At 32.9% G+C, this 17,254-nt stretch overlaps 1 protein-coding gene across 2 annotated transcripts; it reads left to right on the top strand.

Moving 5' to 3' along the window:
- Nucleotides 1–34: 34 nt before the first annotated feature.
- g (adaptor-related protein complex 3, delta 1 subunit-like garnet) lies at nucleotides 35–15,758 on the top strand. 2 transcript variants are annotated; one of them, XM_068772380.1, is made up of 19 exons: nucleotides 35–233; nucleotides 332–427; nucleotides 572–841; nucleotides 1,852–1,981; nucleotides 3,251–3,390; nucleotides 4,270–4,343; nucleotides 5,052–5,200; nucleotides 5,993–6,138; nucleotides 6,530–6,731; nucleotides 7,540–7,711; nucleotides 8,750–8,915; nucleotides 9,021–9,238; nucleotides 9,777–9,935; nucleotides 10,703–10,850; nucleotides 11,500–11,629; nucleotides 11,816–11,935; nucleotides 14,058–14,190; nucleotides 14,473–14,843; nucleotides 14,922–15,758. In XM_068772380.1, the coding sequence occupies exons 1-19, from the start codon at nucleotides 138–140 to the stop codon at nucleotides 14,990–14,992; spliced, it is 2,991 nt and encodes a 996-aa protein (XP_068628481.1). In that variant the 5' UTR covers nucleotides 35–137; the 3' UTR covers nucleotides 14,993–15,758. The 2 variants fall into 2 exon arrangements, with proteins under 2 accessions (XP_068628481.1, XP_068628480.1); XM_068772379.1 differs by having other exon boundaries at nucleotides 14,473–14,852; nucleotides 14,922–15,518.
- The last annotated feature ends 1,496 nt before the right edge of the window (nucleotides 15,759–17,254 follow it).

Below are 17,254 nucleotides of genomic sequence, written 5' to 3' on the forward strand. Positions count from 1 at the left end.
TAGGACTTGAACGAATTGTCATTTATAGTTACAATTCCTTTTGACATCGTTCACAATTTTTCAGTTTACAGTTTTGGTATTCAAGAGACCAAAAGTTTTTCATATAGTGTTATGGTTGCGAAAACAGCATCTTCATCATGGCTTTGAAGAAAGTTAAAGGGAATTTCGAACGGATGTTTGATAAAAATTTAACTGATTTAGTACGCGGAATCAGAAATAACAAAGATAATGAGGTATTATTTGCCGATAGCTCTTAATTTAATTTATTTATTGGAATAATTATGAAGTATAACCATCATTAGTAATTTGGATGTTATATTAAAAATTTTAGGCCAAGTACATAGCCCAGTGTATGGAAGAAATTAAAGTCGAACTAAGACAAGATAATATCGGAGTGAAAGCTAATGCTATTGCTAAATTGACATATGTAAGTAAATATTTTATCAATATTAAAACATGTATTAAAATAATTTCTATACACTCTGTATCTGTTTTTATTGTTGAGATAATTAATTCAAATTTTATTGTTATTATATACCCAATGAATCATAAAAATTTGTTTAATTTTCAGCTTCAAATGTTGGGATATGATATATCATGGGCAATATTCAACATAATTGAAGTTATGAGCTCAAATAAATTTACTTATAAACGTATTGGTTATTTAGCAGCAAGTCAATCATTTCATGCCGATTCAGAGTTGCTTATGCTGACAACAAATATGATTAGAAAGGATCTGAATGCACAAAATCAATATGAAGCTGGTTTGGCGCTCAGTGGATTGAGTTGTTTTATTTCACATGACTTGGCCAGAGATTTGGCAAATGATATTATGACATTAGTAAGTAATTTTTTATATAAAACTAGCTGTTAGGTACCTGCTTTGCATGGCCCATGCTGCTTTATATATAGGTATGCATTTCATGAAATCTATTCTCGCTAATTATTAACATGCAAGAAAAGTATTAAAAGTTATAACTGCCATCGGTATAAAACTTAACTAAAAAAATAACTTTCCAAACTATACTTTGTAAAGTAATTTTTTACTTGACTTTTGGTTCTAGACATATTGTGAAGAGTATATATATATGTGTGTGTGTTTGTTTATACATACATATATGTATATATATATATATATATGCTACACTCATGCGCCTTACCAAAAATGTAAAATTTGCAAACATCTAATTCCCTTTTAATGCTCCATATGAATGGTATAACAATACTTGTAGAATTGCATGTCTGAAGTGGTGGGTGGGCTACATTGTGCAACTGATGGCCTTTGGGACCAAAAGGTTCTCAAGTGATGACTACAAGCCAGTAAATGTGGTGTGGGTAGGCTCCCCTTTGGGTGAACTCGCATGGATGTGGTCCTTGCAAAACTCATGATTGTGGTCATTTTTGGAGGTGGCCTATGCCATGCAGTGGGTGTCTATCGGCTGTAAGAAGAAGTAGACCCAATAATTTAAAGCTTTCCAGGTTATTTAAAGAAATACTTAAAACATTATTTACTTCTTATTTTGCTTATACATTAAGTTTAAGTACATTATTATATTGTCTATTCATTATACTCTACATATTAAATGTTCTAAGATTTTGTGAATGAGTGGCATATATTTGTTCAATTGAATTTTTTTTACTTATTTATAATGATTATGAATATATGTTATAACACATAGCATTTGATTTGGCACATCCAAAATGTTGCTATAAATTTTAACATACAGAGTATAAAGAGCTTAGTAAATAAATAGAGCATGCAATATATTTCAGATGTGTCATCAATGCCTGGGTACTCTAACTGAATTAAATACTATGTATTATTAACAAATATTAAACATTTATTTTTAGATGAGCTCGACAAAACCATACCTGAGAATGAAAGCTGTACTTATGATGTATAAGGTATTTTTAAGATATCCAGAAGCTCTTAGACCCGCTTTTCCAAAATTAAAAGAAAAGTTGGAGGATCCTGATCCTGGTATGTACTAAAAATGTCTTTTATTGACATTATATGAAGACTATGTCTAACTGTAATAATGAAAATAACAATGAGTTAAAACCTAACAAAAACACATTAATTTGTCAAAATAGAATGAGAACATTGAGAAAAACTATGTCATGGATAATTTGTGTAAACAAAGTATTACTTTCATCTTACAGATTATCTACACAAACTGTGGTAGACTAGTAATTATGTACTTGCTTATGATCATCAAGAGCTAGTAAATAAGTGTCATTATTATAACTTTGAGAGAGCATTAAAAAAGCTACTTGTTGTTTAATTCAGGCTCATAACATTGAACTGATGATTAGATAGAGATCTGTCAAACAGCCATGGTATACACCAGGAGTGGCTAAACTGTGGCAAGGTAGCCACATGCACACCGAACAATAATTTGTGGCTGTGATCAATTGTTGAATTATTTCAATATTTAAATTTATATAACCTATGTGCAGCTCCTAAAAATTCGAAACAAATTACCAATGTAAACAATTATTATTATTATTCCACCATAAAATTAATGAAATCAAAACACCGACCATAATTGACTAACTGGCATTTTAAGTATTATTAGGAGTGCTGTCATATACTTGTGCCATTGTATGTAACTGCAATACACATATTATGCACTTTTGTATTTAATAATTCTTGTTAAAAAAAAATTGTTTGCGAGTTTTAAATATGCATTCAATTGCAGCACACAAAAATTTTCAAATTTTGAATAACAGCTCAAACTATCAAATAGCCTCGGCCACCCATGGTGTACATATCTATGAATTATACACAACCAAATCCCACAGCCAATTTCAATGTCTATCAAAGATTAGACAAAGTCATCATGTACACAACAAAAATTCTATTTAACAAAAAGTATTTATTGTGTCTGCTGCAAATAATGCGAATAGAAATATGTAAATTATAACTTTATTATCAGGCAATCTTGTGTTAGAAATGGTACACTAGTAAAGTTTCTTATTAAATTTCATGGGTTTGTGAAAATAAAAACAAAAAGGCAAATTTAAAGGATATTTTCATATTATAATGATAAGTCACTTAAAAATTTGTATACACATCACAGAAATTTTTTTTTTTCAACAAAGACAAATTCTTGCCATTATCCTAGTCACTGCTAATCATATACAAATGTCCTCATTGAGCCCAAGCTGGCCATGTTGGCTATTTAAGTATGTTATCTTTTATAACACTTTCTCATAATATATTGACATTATTCTGATTTTATTTCAGGCGTACAATCAGCAGCAGTAAATGTTGTTTGTGAATTGGCAAGAAAGAACCCTAAAAACTATTTATCATTAGCGCCTGTGTTCTTTAAGTTAATGACAACATCTACAAATAATTGGATGCTGATCAAGATTATAAAGCTGGTATACATTGATATTTGATGCTCAAGCTAGCAATAGTTTGTTAAAATGAATTATACACTCTCCCCTCACACACACAATATACATCAGAGATTGTTGTCATTGTGATTATCATACTGATTGTTTTTTTTTATTTAATTAAAATTATTAATTCTCCACAGTTCGGTTTAATGACACAGTATGAACCAGATATTGGAAGAAAAATTACTCAAAGCCTCATTGACCTAATTTGCAGGTACCAAAAACTTGTGAAACACACAAGTTTGCAAGTTGCTAGAATCGTTAACCATTTTCACCAGTTACAATATTTTGAAGGTTTCATAATACACACAACCACTCAATCACTCACAGTCTGGTTTATTTAAAATTTGCAATTCTAATGATATCAATGATATTACTATTTAACGGGATTACTGTTTCTTTATTTTTGATTTTATTCATTTGCTTCATATCATAAGATTATAAGCAATATATTGAGTTTAAAGTATTTGTACTTCAAATAAATTCTTAAAGAATTATATTGTAATTAGTAAAATAACTTTATTAAATAACAAACATTTGTTATTTTATAAAGTTATTTTGATCATTTTTATGTCAATAAGTTGAGGAAATTGTGTCATGGAAGAATGACATTGCAAATTTTTAATTAATCCTTTATCTGGTAATGATTTATAAGAGAAATCACAAAAAACAGCATGTCCCACCTTTTTTATATATTTTGCTGCGAACAACCAAAATCAATGCAACTTTAGGAATACAAGTAAATCTGTCATTTTAATCAAATTGAAAAGTGAACCAGATGAAAATATGTCATAACTCTACAGTCTTCCATATTTACGCTGTTTCACATAAGCTAGTTTAGTGTCATTGTGTTTGTTCCAGTTTGGTGCCTTAACCCCATTAGAGCCTCGACTTGGCAAGAAACTGATAGAACCATTAACTAATTTAATACATAGGTGAGTTCAAATTATAACGGCACTTAGTTAAAATCTATTGAGTAATTGGTCTCTATGGGGTGAAGGGAATGTAGTGCCTATACAACAGCATTGTATAATTTGACAGATTTCAGTTGGTATTAAGCTATGTTCCGGAGTAGGTAGCTTTCACTGCTTCTTCAAAATTTTGTTTTTAATTTCTCTGCAGATAGCAGCTGCGGCAAATAATTGACATTGAATAGAGTTAATTTAGAATTTTCTGCTTTAAATGGCAGTATGCCATTTGTTTAGATAACACCAGCCTTATGCTTTTATAGTTATTTATCTGATTCCTGAAACTATGTTCACAAGTCACTGTATTTTTAATTCACAGCAAAATATTACATTTATTTTCTTGTTTTGTTTTGATGAAAATAGCTATGATTTTTCGATGATTAATAATCACGATTATGTTATCAGTCAAAGTGTTAGGTGTTTTTACGTTTGTTATTAATAAAGAGAATGTACATTATTCTCTCAATATTCTTAACCGTTAAATCGAGAGAGTTAAAAAACAATAGAGAACAAATCCATAATTAACCGATTAATTTTTTAATGATACATTATTTGTACATAGTAACATACTACTGAGTGTATGAGTAGGTTTTTTTTTACATATTATCATGTACTGTTTTTTCAATCATAAGTTATTTTTAAGAAATAAGTTTATAATAATTTTGTTTTTAACAGCACATCTGCTATGTCTTTGCTGTATGAGTGTATAAACACTGTGATAGCTGTACTGATAAGCATTAGCAGCGGAATGCCGGGTCACGCCGCCTGCGTGCAGCTGTGTGTCCAAAAACTAAGAATACTCATTGAAGACACTGATCAAAACTGTAAGTGCAAAGAAATTAATTCTTTTACGGCCACAGATTGCTTGTCTGGCTTGAAAGTCCAGATGCATTGTTTATTATTTATTTCGCATAAATATTTGCAAAATTAACAAATTGGCGGTAACTTCAAAAAAAACTGCTTCATTCTTACCGGAGCCTTCTGTCTTTTTTTCTTAAAAAAATTGCTCAGTACTGAAAAATCGACACACTAATTTTTAATTATAAATTTCCTGGTACAGAACCATGAATTAGTTAACATTTGAAAAATTTTTGTTAAAAAACCCATAAGATCCATTTTAAAATATGTTTATTAATAGGAAAGGTAATTCGTTGGAATTATTTTTTTTAAAGTTATATTGTTTAAATAACTACCATTTCAATTTTTGCACTCTTCCGAGCGAGTACGAGAATATTCAAATACTCGTGGTAAAGAGACCGCGAGATCGGCCGACATATTTTCTCTGATTATTTCTATCAGGTAAAGTAGCGTGTTTGGTTTATGAATGTTGATATGACTCTTTAATTAACTCCTGGGTCAAGGGATGTCGCCTCCTCTCGAAATCGGCTTTTTTGGAAAACATTTCTTTGACCACATACCAGAACTCGTTGGATGTGGCTCCTGTAGCTTGTAACAACACTCCATCTTAATGAAACCATGTGTTACGATTCCGGCAGCATTGGTGTCAAGAAGTCGTTAGACGTGTTTGCTTGGGACATGAGATTCAAATATTAATAAATTCTTGATCCAACCTGTATAATTTTTTTTAAAGTATAAAATGTAATTAATTATTGCAGTGAAGTATTTGGGATTACTGGCAATGTCTAGGATACTCAAGTCCCACCCTAAGTCTGTTCAAGCACATAAGGATCTAGTCTTAGCGTGTTTAGATGATAAAGATGAATCAATTAGACTGAGAGCTTTGGGTCTTTTGTATGGAATGGTGAGTTAGTTTTGTTAAAATATTTTCATTTAAGTTTATATAGCAATATAGTTAATATTATTATTAGCAGCCGATTTTCTTACTGACAAATTTAGATTAATATTATCAATTGTTTAGAACATATCATGATATATGCCTCGAATAATAATTTATATCAACATATTATTCCAAAAAAACTGGTTTATATATAGAAATAGAGTTTTAATACAATAATGTAGCATACATCTTCTAGGACATAAAAACATTTTTAATCTTAATTACTACTACTCGTACTATGGCTCCTACGATAATTGAATTTTTTTCGTCTATCTCGTTTGATAATTAACATAGTTTCTAAGGTATATAAGATATAATGTCTACTGAATGTAAAAATAAATTTTAAAAATTTCAGGTGTCAAAGAAAAATTTAATGGAAATTGTTAAAAAACTCATGGTCCACATGGAGCGAGCGGAAGGGACAATGTACCGAGACGAACTACTAACTCGGATGATAGAGATCTGTTCGCAGAACAACTACCAACACGTCGTAGATTTTGAGTGGTACGTCACCGTTCTGGCTGAACTCACCGAAATGGAAACAAGTGCGAAACATGGTAAGATTAGCAATATCTAACATTCTATATTCAAATCGCCGGACAGAGTTATTGTGACGCCCTTTTAATCGCACTTTTGTAAACAAACAAAAGAGACAGACAATATCAATAAGTGTAGAGAAATATAAAGATGCTTATACACGCAACTATTTTTAACAAACTAATTAGTTTAAGTTAGTTAAATATTGTCATTTACTGATTGATATCCAGTTTCCGAGTATCTCTTATGTTAATAAAAAAATCTGTATTTGTTTCCAAGTTATAGCCAATGGCGTCCATTTTTGGTTCAACAATCTCCACAAGTTCGATGCAATTTTTCTACTCGACCTGTATAATTTTAAATATTATAGACAACTAGTTTCTGTATCATTTTTTAAATTACGAACTTCACTTCACAAAGAGACTTGGTAAAAATATTCTTCTGACTTTTCATTCAAAGTGTTGAATAGGTGAATATATTTACTTGTGTTTAGGTGATAAACCTATACCCGTTGTATTTTTTCCTGGGCTGGTGTAGACTTACATTTCGCCTCCATTTAAACGCATTCTTACGTCGTTATTACAAGGGAAAAAAGTTATAATGGTGTTATCAACTCGGTAATAAACTGTAGTAATAGAATACATTGTAGTATTTAAAAATGTATGAATATTTATTATTTATAGGGAATAACTACAGTAGAAACTTATTAATATCTAGAGGAGTTAGAGTTTACAATCCGTTCGCGTTATTAATAAAATGGTTCCTAATTAGCCATTGCGTTCGCTAGGCATGCTTTCCTCTCGTCTAATAGAAGTGTGGCACTTGCAGGGTGCATACTGGCGCAACAGCTGACAGAGGTGGGAGCCCGAGTGGCAGGCGTACGGGAGTTCGCGGCGCGCGAGTGTGCGTCCATGTGCGCGCGCGCGGCGGCTTCGCCCCCGGGGCCTGCCTCGCGTGAAGTTCTATACGCCGCTGCCTATGTACTTGCCGAATACTGCACGTTAGTTTCAGAAACATATTTATGCTACTTATTATTACCGCGTTTATATCATATTTTTCAGAGGCTATGTTATATAATGTTAGCTTTATATTTATAATTTGTTGAAGGTTGCATGTCCTTTTGCCAGTTGGCAAAGGCTTAATCTAACTTTTTTCAGTTTTGTTTATCGTCTGCCACTCTATGCGTTAGCATCCCCGACACTTGATTTATATGTGACGGTATTCTTTATTCCGGTTAGAAGGCGGTAGACTGCTTCCCAGACTAACAAACTAGGGTATTCCCTTAATGCATTTAACCCTCATTCAGTACACTTTTCGTTTGCTTTTTTTTCGGAAGTTTTGATTTTACGTGTGACCATTCTCTCCATTTCTCTGAAAGGTTGATTTTTTTCATAATTAACTTGCCATATATGCAATGTTTTCTTTTTTACTTTCTTCTAGATTTGCTTTCCTATCGCGAAAATTTCTTTAGGGCAATGTCCATTTATATACACTCCAGTAGGTAATTCTTTCCCATTATCAATAACAGTTAATTTCTTCTAACTTGAAGTAAGTTGAACTAGAACAAGGCAGGTTAATTTTTTCTAGGTACCTCGACATACTTCTCACTATCAAAAGTTACTAGCTGTCCGCGGTTGTTTTTTTCGTTTTTAATTTTCGCCTACTTAAAAACTTTTTTCTCAAATTTTACGCTTATTAATATATTTAGGAAAAAAATATTCCTATATTTTATAGTAATTAAAAAAAAATTCTTCTAGCTCTGGGCTGATTAGTTAGTAATACAAAATCATAAATATATTGGCATAAATTGAAGTTAATTGGTATAGTTCTTTATATAAATCCTTGGTAAAACAACTGTTAGCCTCCATAATAATAATAGACTGGCAGACCATAGGAATGCGACGAGCTGTCAATATAAAAAGTATAAAAAGCAATTTAAAATATAAAGAGGTCTTAAATGTCCCAGTCAGTCGCCTTATTTGATTACCCCAATTACAGTCTTGCATTGAATAAAAAGAAATTGTTGAATCTATCACAGCATGGAGAGCATTATGCGTGAGTCAATCTCACCGTTGCTGTCGTGCGCGGGCGTGGGCGGTGCGCACATGCGTGCGCGCGCCGTGTGCGTTCACGCTGCACTGAAGCTCTGCGGCCGGCTGCTTTTGAATTACGAAAGGCGTAATGATCTGACTACGGCCCTCGAAGTATGTTTGCACATTGTTCCATTTTCAAATTTATTTCCTGTTAATCCGCCTGTTTATTATTTCATCACTGTGTTTATTGAGAATGAAGAAAATTATTAATGGTAGGTGTTACGAGAGACATTGGCTGGTCTCCGGCCGTTGCTGTGTAGCGATGATATGGAAGTACAGGAGCGGGCGCACAACGCGAGTGCGTTGCTATCCCTCGTACTCGCCCGCCTACGCCCCGATGACCCGGCGCTATTGGTGGACGGACTTGTGATGCCCGTAGCAGATACGAACTTCGTTCACAATCAAATTGCCACATTAGTCGAACATGAGCAAAGGTGACCTTTTTAAATTATGATTTTCTTACTTTATCCGTTAAATAGATCTACTTCATCAATATCATGTCAATCGATAGATGCCCACTGCTAGGTACAAGCCAACCGTGAAGTCTAGCGCTACTCACATTCAACGCCTTCCCGCGATCTTAACTATGTCGTTGGGCCGCCTAGTGGGAGATCTACCCACGCTACGTCATTCTCATGATCGTCACTCGAGAACCTTTCGGTCCCATTAGCCGTTGGTTGCACAAGCGATATCTCAATTAACGTTTGTTTTATTTTATCTAAGACAATATTCTAATGTCCGGCATATGAAAGATTGCACAGTGTGTGCCAGTGTTAAATTAAAAAATGCATAACATGTTTCATTGATCAGTATTAAAGAGAAAATTATGCATTTACAAGCATCAATTGCTGCGGACTCTGTTGTTGTTAGAGTTTGTCATACTATTTAGCGCCTTTTTATTGACCGGTCTCTCACTGCTGCTCAAACAGCATTTACAGATGAATTAAACACAAAAATTTTTTTTGGTTACAGTAATGGTCTACAAGAAGAAATAAACGAGGAATTAAGTAATGGCGAAGGAACAGTTCCTGGCTTCAGTGGTGGTTTGATAGAAGAAATAGCGGGTCTATTTGATGGTGAATTAAAACCCGTCGCACCAAAAGCGCAGAAAAAAGTACCCATGCCAAATGAGTAAGCAATTAAAACCCATTTTGCCGATGAAAGTTCCAGTTTAAAATATTAGTGTTCATACCAATGACTTGGAATAAATAATAAATAAGTACTAAATTCCTACAAGTATCAAAAACAGATTTATTCTTTTATGCAAAATATGGTGGACGCTTTATTAAGTCACTTATTGATAAGTTAAGGAAATAAAGTAATTTCAAGTCTATCTACACATCTGTTAATTTAGTTATCTGTTTTAACATTTGTTTGGTCTGGATTTTATTTTCCACGCATCTAAATTTTAAATAAATATGCAACCAAATATTTAGTCTCTGGAAATCTATGTTATAAAGATTTTATGATGAGGACTGTATTATTTTTAAGTATATTGCTTCAATAAATAAGTATATGCGTGGTAAGAACATAGATTTGATTTTATTTGGTGTATAATGTTATTTCTTTGGTAATCAAGAGAGATGTGGAGGTGACTTGAGGTGAATGTCATGTTTCATTTCAAGTTACTACTACACTAAATAAAATAATCAAAGTATCTATTTTCGGAGTCTGTAACTGTGCACAAGTAAGTGTAGTATGTTGTCACACTTGCTAAAGTAGGAATAGGTTTTTGCCCTCACTCGCCCAAATCATAATCATTACAACTTTGGATTATCCATCTGAATACCTTCTCTGATCTTGAACTATGCGTTTATTTCGCGTACACTTTGATTTTAAATATATATGTTAGATATTTAAATTGTAATTAATTGTCTAAACAAAATATATATTTTTAGTCTAAATTTGGATGATTGGCTGTCCCGTGACCGTTGGTCTTCTGAAAGTTCGAGTTCAGAAGGTGAAGGCGATGAAGCCGCCGTGTTTACTGCACCGCAAGAAGAAACTAGACCTCTTTCACAGTTTACTCCTGAGGAGCTTCACATGGCAAGTTTTTAAAGTATTACTCTCTAATACCACTGTAAGTTGCCTGTTATTTTTAAAATTAAAGTACATATCAAATTTCTGGTCGGGGAATATATGAAAAAAGTAATTTTATTGCCACACATTGATCATCAACATTTCAGCCAAGGATCTTCATTATTGAACATAGGTTTTCAATAGGGCCGGTTTGCAGCAATCTGCAGTCAGCGTCTTTTGAACTACACCGTGGGTCTTATACAGCACTTATCGGTCCGTGGTCTCTAATCCGAAATATTAATGCCCCAACAGCCATTAGTTCTGCACTTTGTCTTGTCCACTGTATGTTTTATACATATTTAAATTCTTATATTTTTTGATGGAACTGCATTCTTGAAACATGTAAAATGCATCTAACAATTTGACCTTGCGAAACATAACGTAAATAATATATAATCATAATATAAATTCATCCTAAATGTGTAATCCTGTATTTGATTTTAAGCAATATCTTTTCGAGATTATGATATTGAGCTATTGAATTTTTGGGATAAAAGGTATTGCCTTGTCAAAGAGAGACATCAACAAAATTATATAATATTGCACTTTTGTTCACCTTCAAATCTATTTTAATTATAATCTACTGCCTCTTCTTATTCTACCTAATTTTAATTAGTTACGTGAGGCGCGAAGACAGGAGCAAGCAAACAATCCACATTACCTGAAGGATGATTCTCCAAGATCTTACCAACAAGACGAGATTCCAGTTGCCGAGCTCGCCTTGGAAGTTCCGTTACAGATACATAGTAAGTAATTGTTGAACGATATTTTTAGTTCTGATCTCTACACATTACAATTCTTAACCGAGATCTTTAAAAAAATAACAATAATTCTTACCATATAAAATGAAAACAACAAATTTATTGTAAAATTATTAACTGGTTATGTCATTATTTTGTGCTGTTTGTGATTTATATCGTTTTTTTTTTCAGCTAAACGATCTGACAAGTACTTAAAGATAAACAATAAAAAGGCAAAGAAAGAAAAGAGACCGACCAAAAAAAAGAAAAGCAAGCAGTCTGAAAAACACTCAACCGAATCGGACAGTGAAGGTAAAATTATTATATTCAAAATATATTTCGTAATTCTTTATAAAATTTTCGTTTTCTATTTAATAATAGAAAACGAAAATATTTATTTCTATTCTAATAAACAGCATTCATTTTTTTCAATTAAAATAATTAATGTTACCATTCTAGCACTTATACTAATTTCTTTTTTATATAAAAGTTCTCTAAATAGCACAACAAGCATGTTAAATCATTATACATTTTTTAACCTATGTGAGGCATGACAGAACGGAACATGACAATTTTATGATGTCTAACTTTTCATAAAAGGTAAAAAACCGGCTACTACTTCGCCTTTGTGCAATTAAAAAAGTATGGGTTCTGATGAATAGAAAATGAAGATGAATGAATATGAATAACGAAAATATTTCTGCCATACTGTTTGGAAATATTATGTTTTGCAAAAGAAATGTTTACCCAAAATGTATGAAATGTTTTTATTCATTTAGATTTTTAAACATATCATGATCTGTGTCGAACTTTCAACTTGAGAAACCATGTATTACATAAATAGGCACAATTTGAACCACACCAGCCTAACGGATGATGTAATTTCTGGCATTTTGCATGAATGTCTTTCCTAATATTTTTTTTTTACTAAAAGTTTTAACCTATATTTGTTCAATCATTCTTCATAGGTACTTCATCACACACACCGGCACAATTAGGGTACACAAAATTAACTTTCTTTTTTTCGACTTATACAAAATAATTACCTCTGCTCAAATTAATAAAAATAATAATTAATTAGGCAACAAAATTTGAAAAGTTATGACGAAATTATGAAAAAATAGCGATTCATAGATTTTTTCTTTTCAGTTATTATCGGTTTTAATTTTAAAATTAACACAAAAAAAATCAATATCGAGTATTGCCCCCGCGAGCCCTTATTAGTGCCTGTATACGATTGCCCATATTCTAAATAAGGTTGTTGATTAATTCTTGAGGCAAATTGTCCCATTCTTCCACCAATGCGTGGTTTAAATCATGAACATTCACGGGGGCTGGATTTCGCTGTCGAACGCTTCCCAGAATGTCCCAGGCATGTTCTATGGGATTCATGTCAGGCGACCGTGCTAGTCAGTTCATTTTAGTAATACCAACCTCATTAAGGTACCTATTCACTTGAGTAATCAGTATGAAGCCGCGTTATCGTGAATAAAAATGAAATTATCGCCAATGAGTGAAGCAAAAGGCATAACATGGGGTTCTAGAATGTTTGTTATATACCTTTGTGCAGTAAGTGATCCATTTTCAATGATCACTAACTCTGTGCGAACTCCCAAACATATGCCACCCCATACCATTACTGACACTCTACCATATGACACAGTTCCGGTAAAAATGGTTTAGTTATAGCGTTCTCCTCGATATTCTCACATCTTTTCGCGTCCATCTACGAAATTGACATAGAAAAGGCTCTCATCGGTGAATAAAACGTGGCTCAACTCAGTTGTCCAGTTACGATGCTCGCGAGCGAACGCTAATCTTGCTACAAGATGAGCTGTCTCGAGTTATGGAGCTTGGCTCATAAGATTTTAGCCCAGCTGCAGTTAGTCGTCTCCTTACCTTACGTTCACTTAAATTTACGTTACGGACTTCTTGCAATCGATTTCGGGTCTAAACAGCAATTTCTCGACGATTCCTTTAAGTCTGCAATGCTATAAAACGGTCCCCTACGTCTCTGGTTGCCCGATTTCTGCCTTGCCCTCGCCTCTAAACGTAAGATCCAGTTGTCCTGTAGCGTCATAGAAAAGATGGTGTATTTTATACAAAGAATAAAAATAATTATCAAAAGAAGCAAATCATACTTGTTATATTAGCTCCTAATAGATACCGGACTGTTTGTATTTCGTGCGACAGAGATAAAGCTCTACGGAGCCGAAATTAGCCGATTGTCTCTTTCCAAAAGTCGATGTGCAATATTTATCGCCAAGTACAAGTGTATAAGTACAAGTGTACAAGTGTTAGTCTTCAATATAAATGAATAAGAATATATTTTTATATGGAGAATATTTTATGTACAGAATTAAACTGGGGTTACTTGAAATTATCAAACGGCATACGTTAAGCTTCTGGTATAGATGATACTTTATTATTACAGAGGAAGAAGAAAGAATTAACCGTCCAGCGGTGGAGGAAGGTGGCGAGCTACCGGAAGGCGCGGCGGTCAGCGACGATGAACCGCCTACGCCCCACGACGACCCACACCGTGCCCTCGACTTGGATCTCGAAATGTAGGCAAAACCTCTTAAACTAGTGTCTTCTTCTAAAATTAGTGACTTCTTAGCTTTGTCTTCCAAAAACTTATATTTTTAAACCATTCTTGTTTAACACAAAATTCGATCCAAGAATCATCAGTGTTTTTTGGCTATGTTAAAAAATATACAAATATTATACAAGGATTCACTAAAATATCCTTTTCTATTGTCTGTGATTATTTTTATTTCCTATCTTTTTGATAGTTAATTAAGTTTTTGCAGTTAATATATATTCATTGAATACAACGCTTTTTTCAGGCCATTACGCGATGAAGAATTACTTTCTTCGAGAATACACCAGTACCCATCACCAAAGACTGGTCTATTGAATAAAAAGAAGGAATCAAAGAAAAATAAAACCAGTGCAAAAGTTTCAACTGAAAAAGTCTCCAAGAAAAAGAGAGAGAAAAAAACCAAAAGAAGTAATAATTTAGACTTAATGATGACTGAGGTAGATAAAAAGAATGTAGAGGAAAATTTGTTAATAGACAACTTAGAACAAGGTAAATGTGAAGATAGTTTGAAGCAGAACTCTATGACCAATGACGAAACTACGGATCGCGGTAAAAATAAGACTGAAAAACATAAGAAATCTAAAAAAGATGGAAAGAAGGATTCAAAGAAAAAGGGTAAAAAAGGTATAATACATTGCTAATGCAGTTTGATGCAATTCATTAAATATATTTATATATTCATCCTTTTTCCAGACAAACACGAAACTAAGCGTGGATATGAAGAAGCCTTGGGTATCTCGACGCCAAGCAAGGAAGTTATTTAGTGTAGAGAAGAATGAGCCACATTCTTCGTAGGAGGAGTCTCAGTGCAATTTTTTCTTGAACAACTACAATATTTTGTTATTAGTATGATATAAATATATAGGCATTGCTTTCATTTGTCATTCTAAGTGAAATGTGTCCATTTAAATGTTATATTTAAATATTTCTATCAGTGTAGAGTAAATTATATGTATAATCGTGTACAGTTTTATTAAGATTGAGATTTATGTAATAAATAACCTTCATTTACTTTATATTGTTCACATTTTTAAAACACATTCACTATTGATCTTAGAATAAATATTATGAGATCATTTTATTTTATTTCGTGGATTCCGCTAAGCGGAACAAAACATTAGTAAATGATACAATATGACATTTGATTCGCTGGTAGTTATCGAGGTTTATCCTGACTTCTGGTGTTATCTAAAATTATACTCTTAAACGTACTTATGGCCGTTTAGGCCTAAAGCTTCTCCAGTAGACTACAAGCGGCGTGCGTAGACCCCTACTAGGTAGACCGATGACAAAATTAAGGTCGCGGCAGGTCGCGTGCTGCGAGGAACATGAGACGACTGGTCATTGTGACGATTTGGGGGATGCTAATGTCTTGCAGTGGCCGTCTAAATCGGGTGAAAAGAAGAAAAAAAAAATAACTATAGTCTAGAACAGTGATTTCCAAAGTGGTCTATATCGACCCCTAGGGGTTTATAACAACCTGCAAGGGGTATACGTCAGCGAAAAAAAATTTGGGGGTCATTGAAATGAAAATGGGGGTCCACGATAGTGGATCTCAACACATACACTAATAGTACCTATTTACTTTCATCATACTATCTTATAATATCAAAACATTTACATCATTTATAAAAGTACCTATAAAGTAAAAAAATTATTATATATGTTTAAAAAATTGTGTAAGTTGTAGGATGTTGGTATTCGCTTTGTGGTCGCAATACATTTTGAACTTGTAAAAACCTGAGAGTCGCAGTCTCAGAGCTTCGCTACCTTGCACTGACTTGTTCAATTCGTCACTCTATAAATACGAATGTGGGACAAACACGTTTATTCGTTTCGTTCGTAAATTTACTGGAAATCAATATCAAGTAAGTAGGGGTTCTACCCAACACGGAAAAACATGGCAAGGGGTCTACGACACAAAAAAGTTTGGGGAACTCTGGTCTAGATTATCAGATAAATATTTGCCCAAATATTTATTGGTTAAAAAATTATGAAACTGGTGAAAAAGCATAAGGTTTATGTACCTTTTTTGGATTAGTTGTCAGTTATCTTTTATCAGGCATTGCTAGTACTAAAATAACATGTCTGAAATCACTCCTACGAAAATACAAATTTTTGACATGTTACCTTAAGAGTCAGTGTTTATCAATAAAACTAAATATAATGTGTTAATGTTTATTTTAGTATAAATATTAAGCAAATATAAATAATTTAAAAAAACAAAGTAAACAGAATTCCTAAATAAATTACGTAAAATGTTCACACTCGGCGTTCCATCCGCGATTATTGTTGTTTTTTAGCGATTCGTTACGATTTCGTAGCGCATAGCGACGATCGTGACGCCTCTAAGTTTTACATAATTGGGAATTAGTGTACACCAGGAGCGTAACTAGTTTGAAGAAATTTTTTTTTATAAAACGAAGTAGTTGCGTAAGAATAAAACTATGTTGGTCTGTTAAGAAACTGTTTTTTAAAATGTTGCCTTTTTTATTTTAATACTGATATTTATTAATATAGATATACGCCACTGGTGCACATTGTCACGTGCTGTTACTTATTTATTTTTAGCTTATTAAGGTTATATTTTTTTGAGGGACGTGACTGCTTTACAGTTTTTTCGAATGAGGCAAAAGAATGCCATAAACAAATCAAGGAAGAAAACTGATACCAGGACGCATCGAGCCAATAACGAGCTAGATGCAATGTACATACGAGCTCTTATGCTGTTATGTACTGCCTCGACTTCTTCTGTTTAAGAGCAAGTTTTTCCACCTCCACCACCGCCTTTCGCTTTGTAAAAGATATTTACCTTTAAAGAGAATTATTTTAACAAGTTAGTATAATCAGTAAGTAAAACTATCAAAAATTTTGTAGATGGTTATTAAAATTTACGCTGTGATGTTGCAACACCAAGCATACATTTCAGTCATAAAAACAATTTTGTGATATGATATTTAAAATACAGATAATAGAATGTACGCAAATTATCGGTACATTATTCCTTCCAAATTATAGAAATTACA

Source organism: Battus philenor, unplaced genomic scaffold, assembly GCF_028537555.1.
Source record: "Battus philenor isolate CCGP_79_NKW_IND1 unplaced genomic scaffold, ilBatPhil1.0.hap1 SCAF_5, whole genome shotgun sequence".
NCBI classification, from domain to species: Eukaryota; Metazoa; Arthropoda; class Insecta; order Lepidoptera; family Papilionidae; genus Battus; species Battus philenor.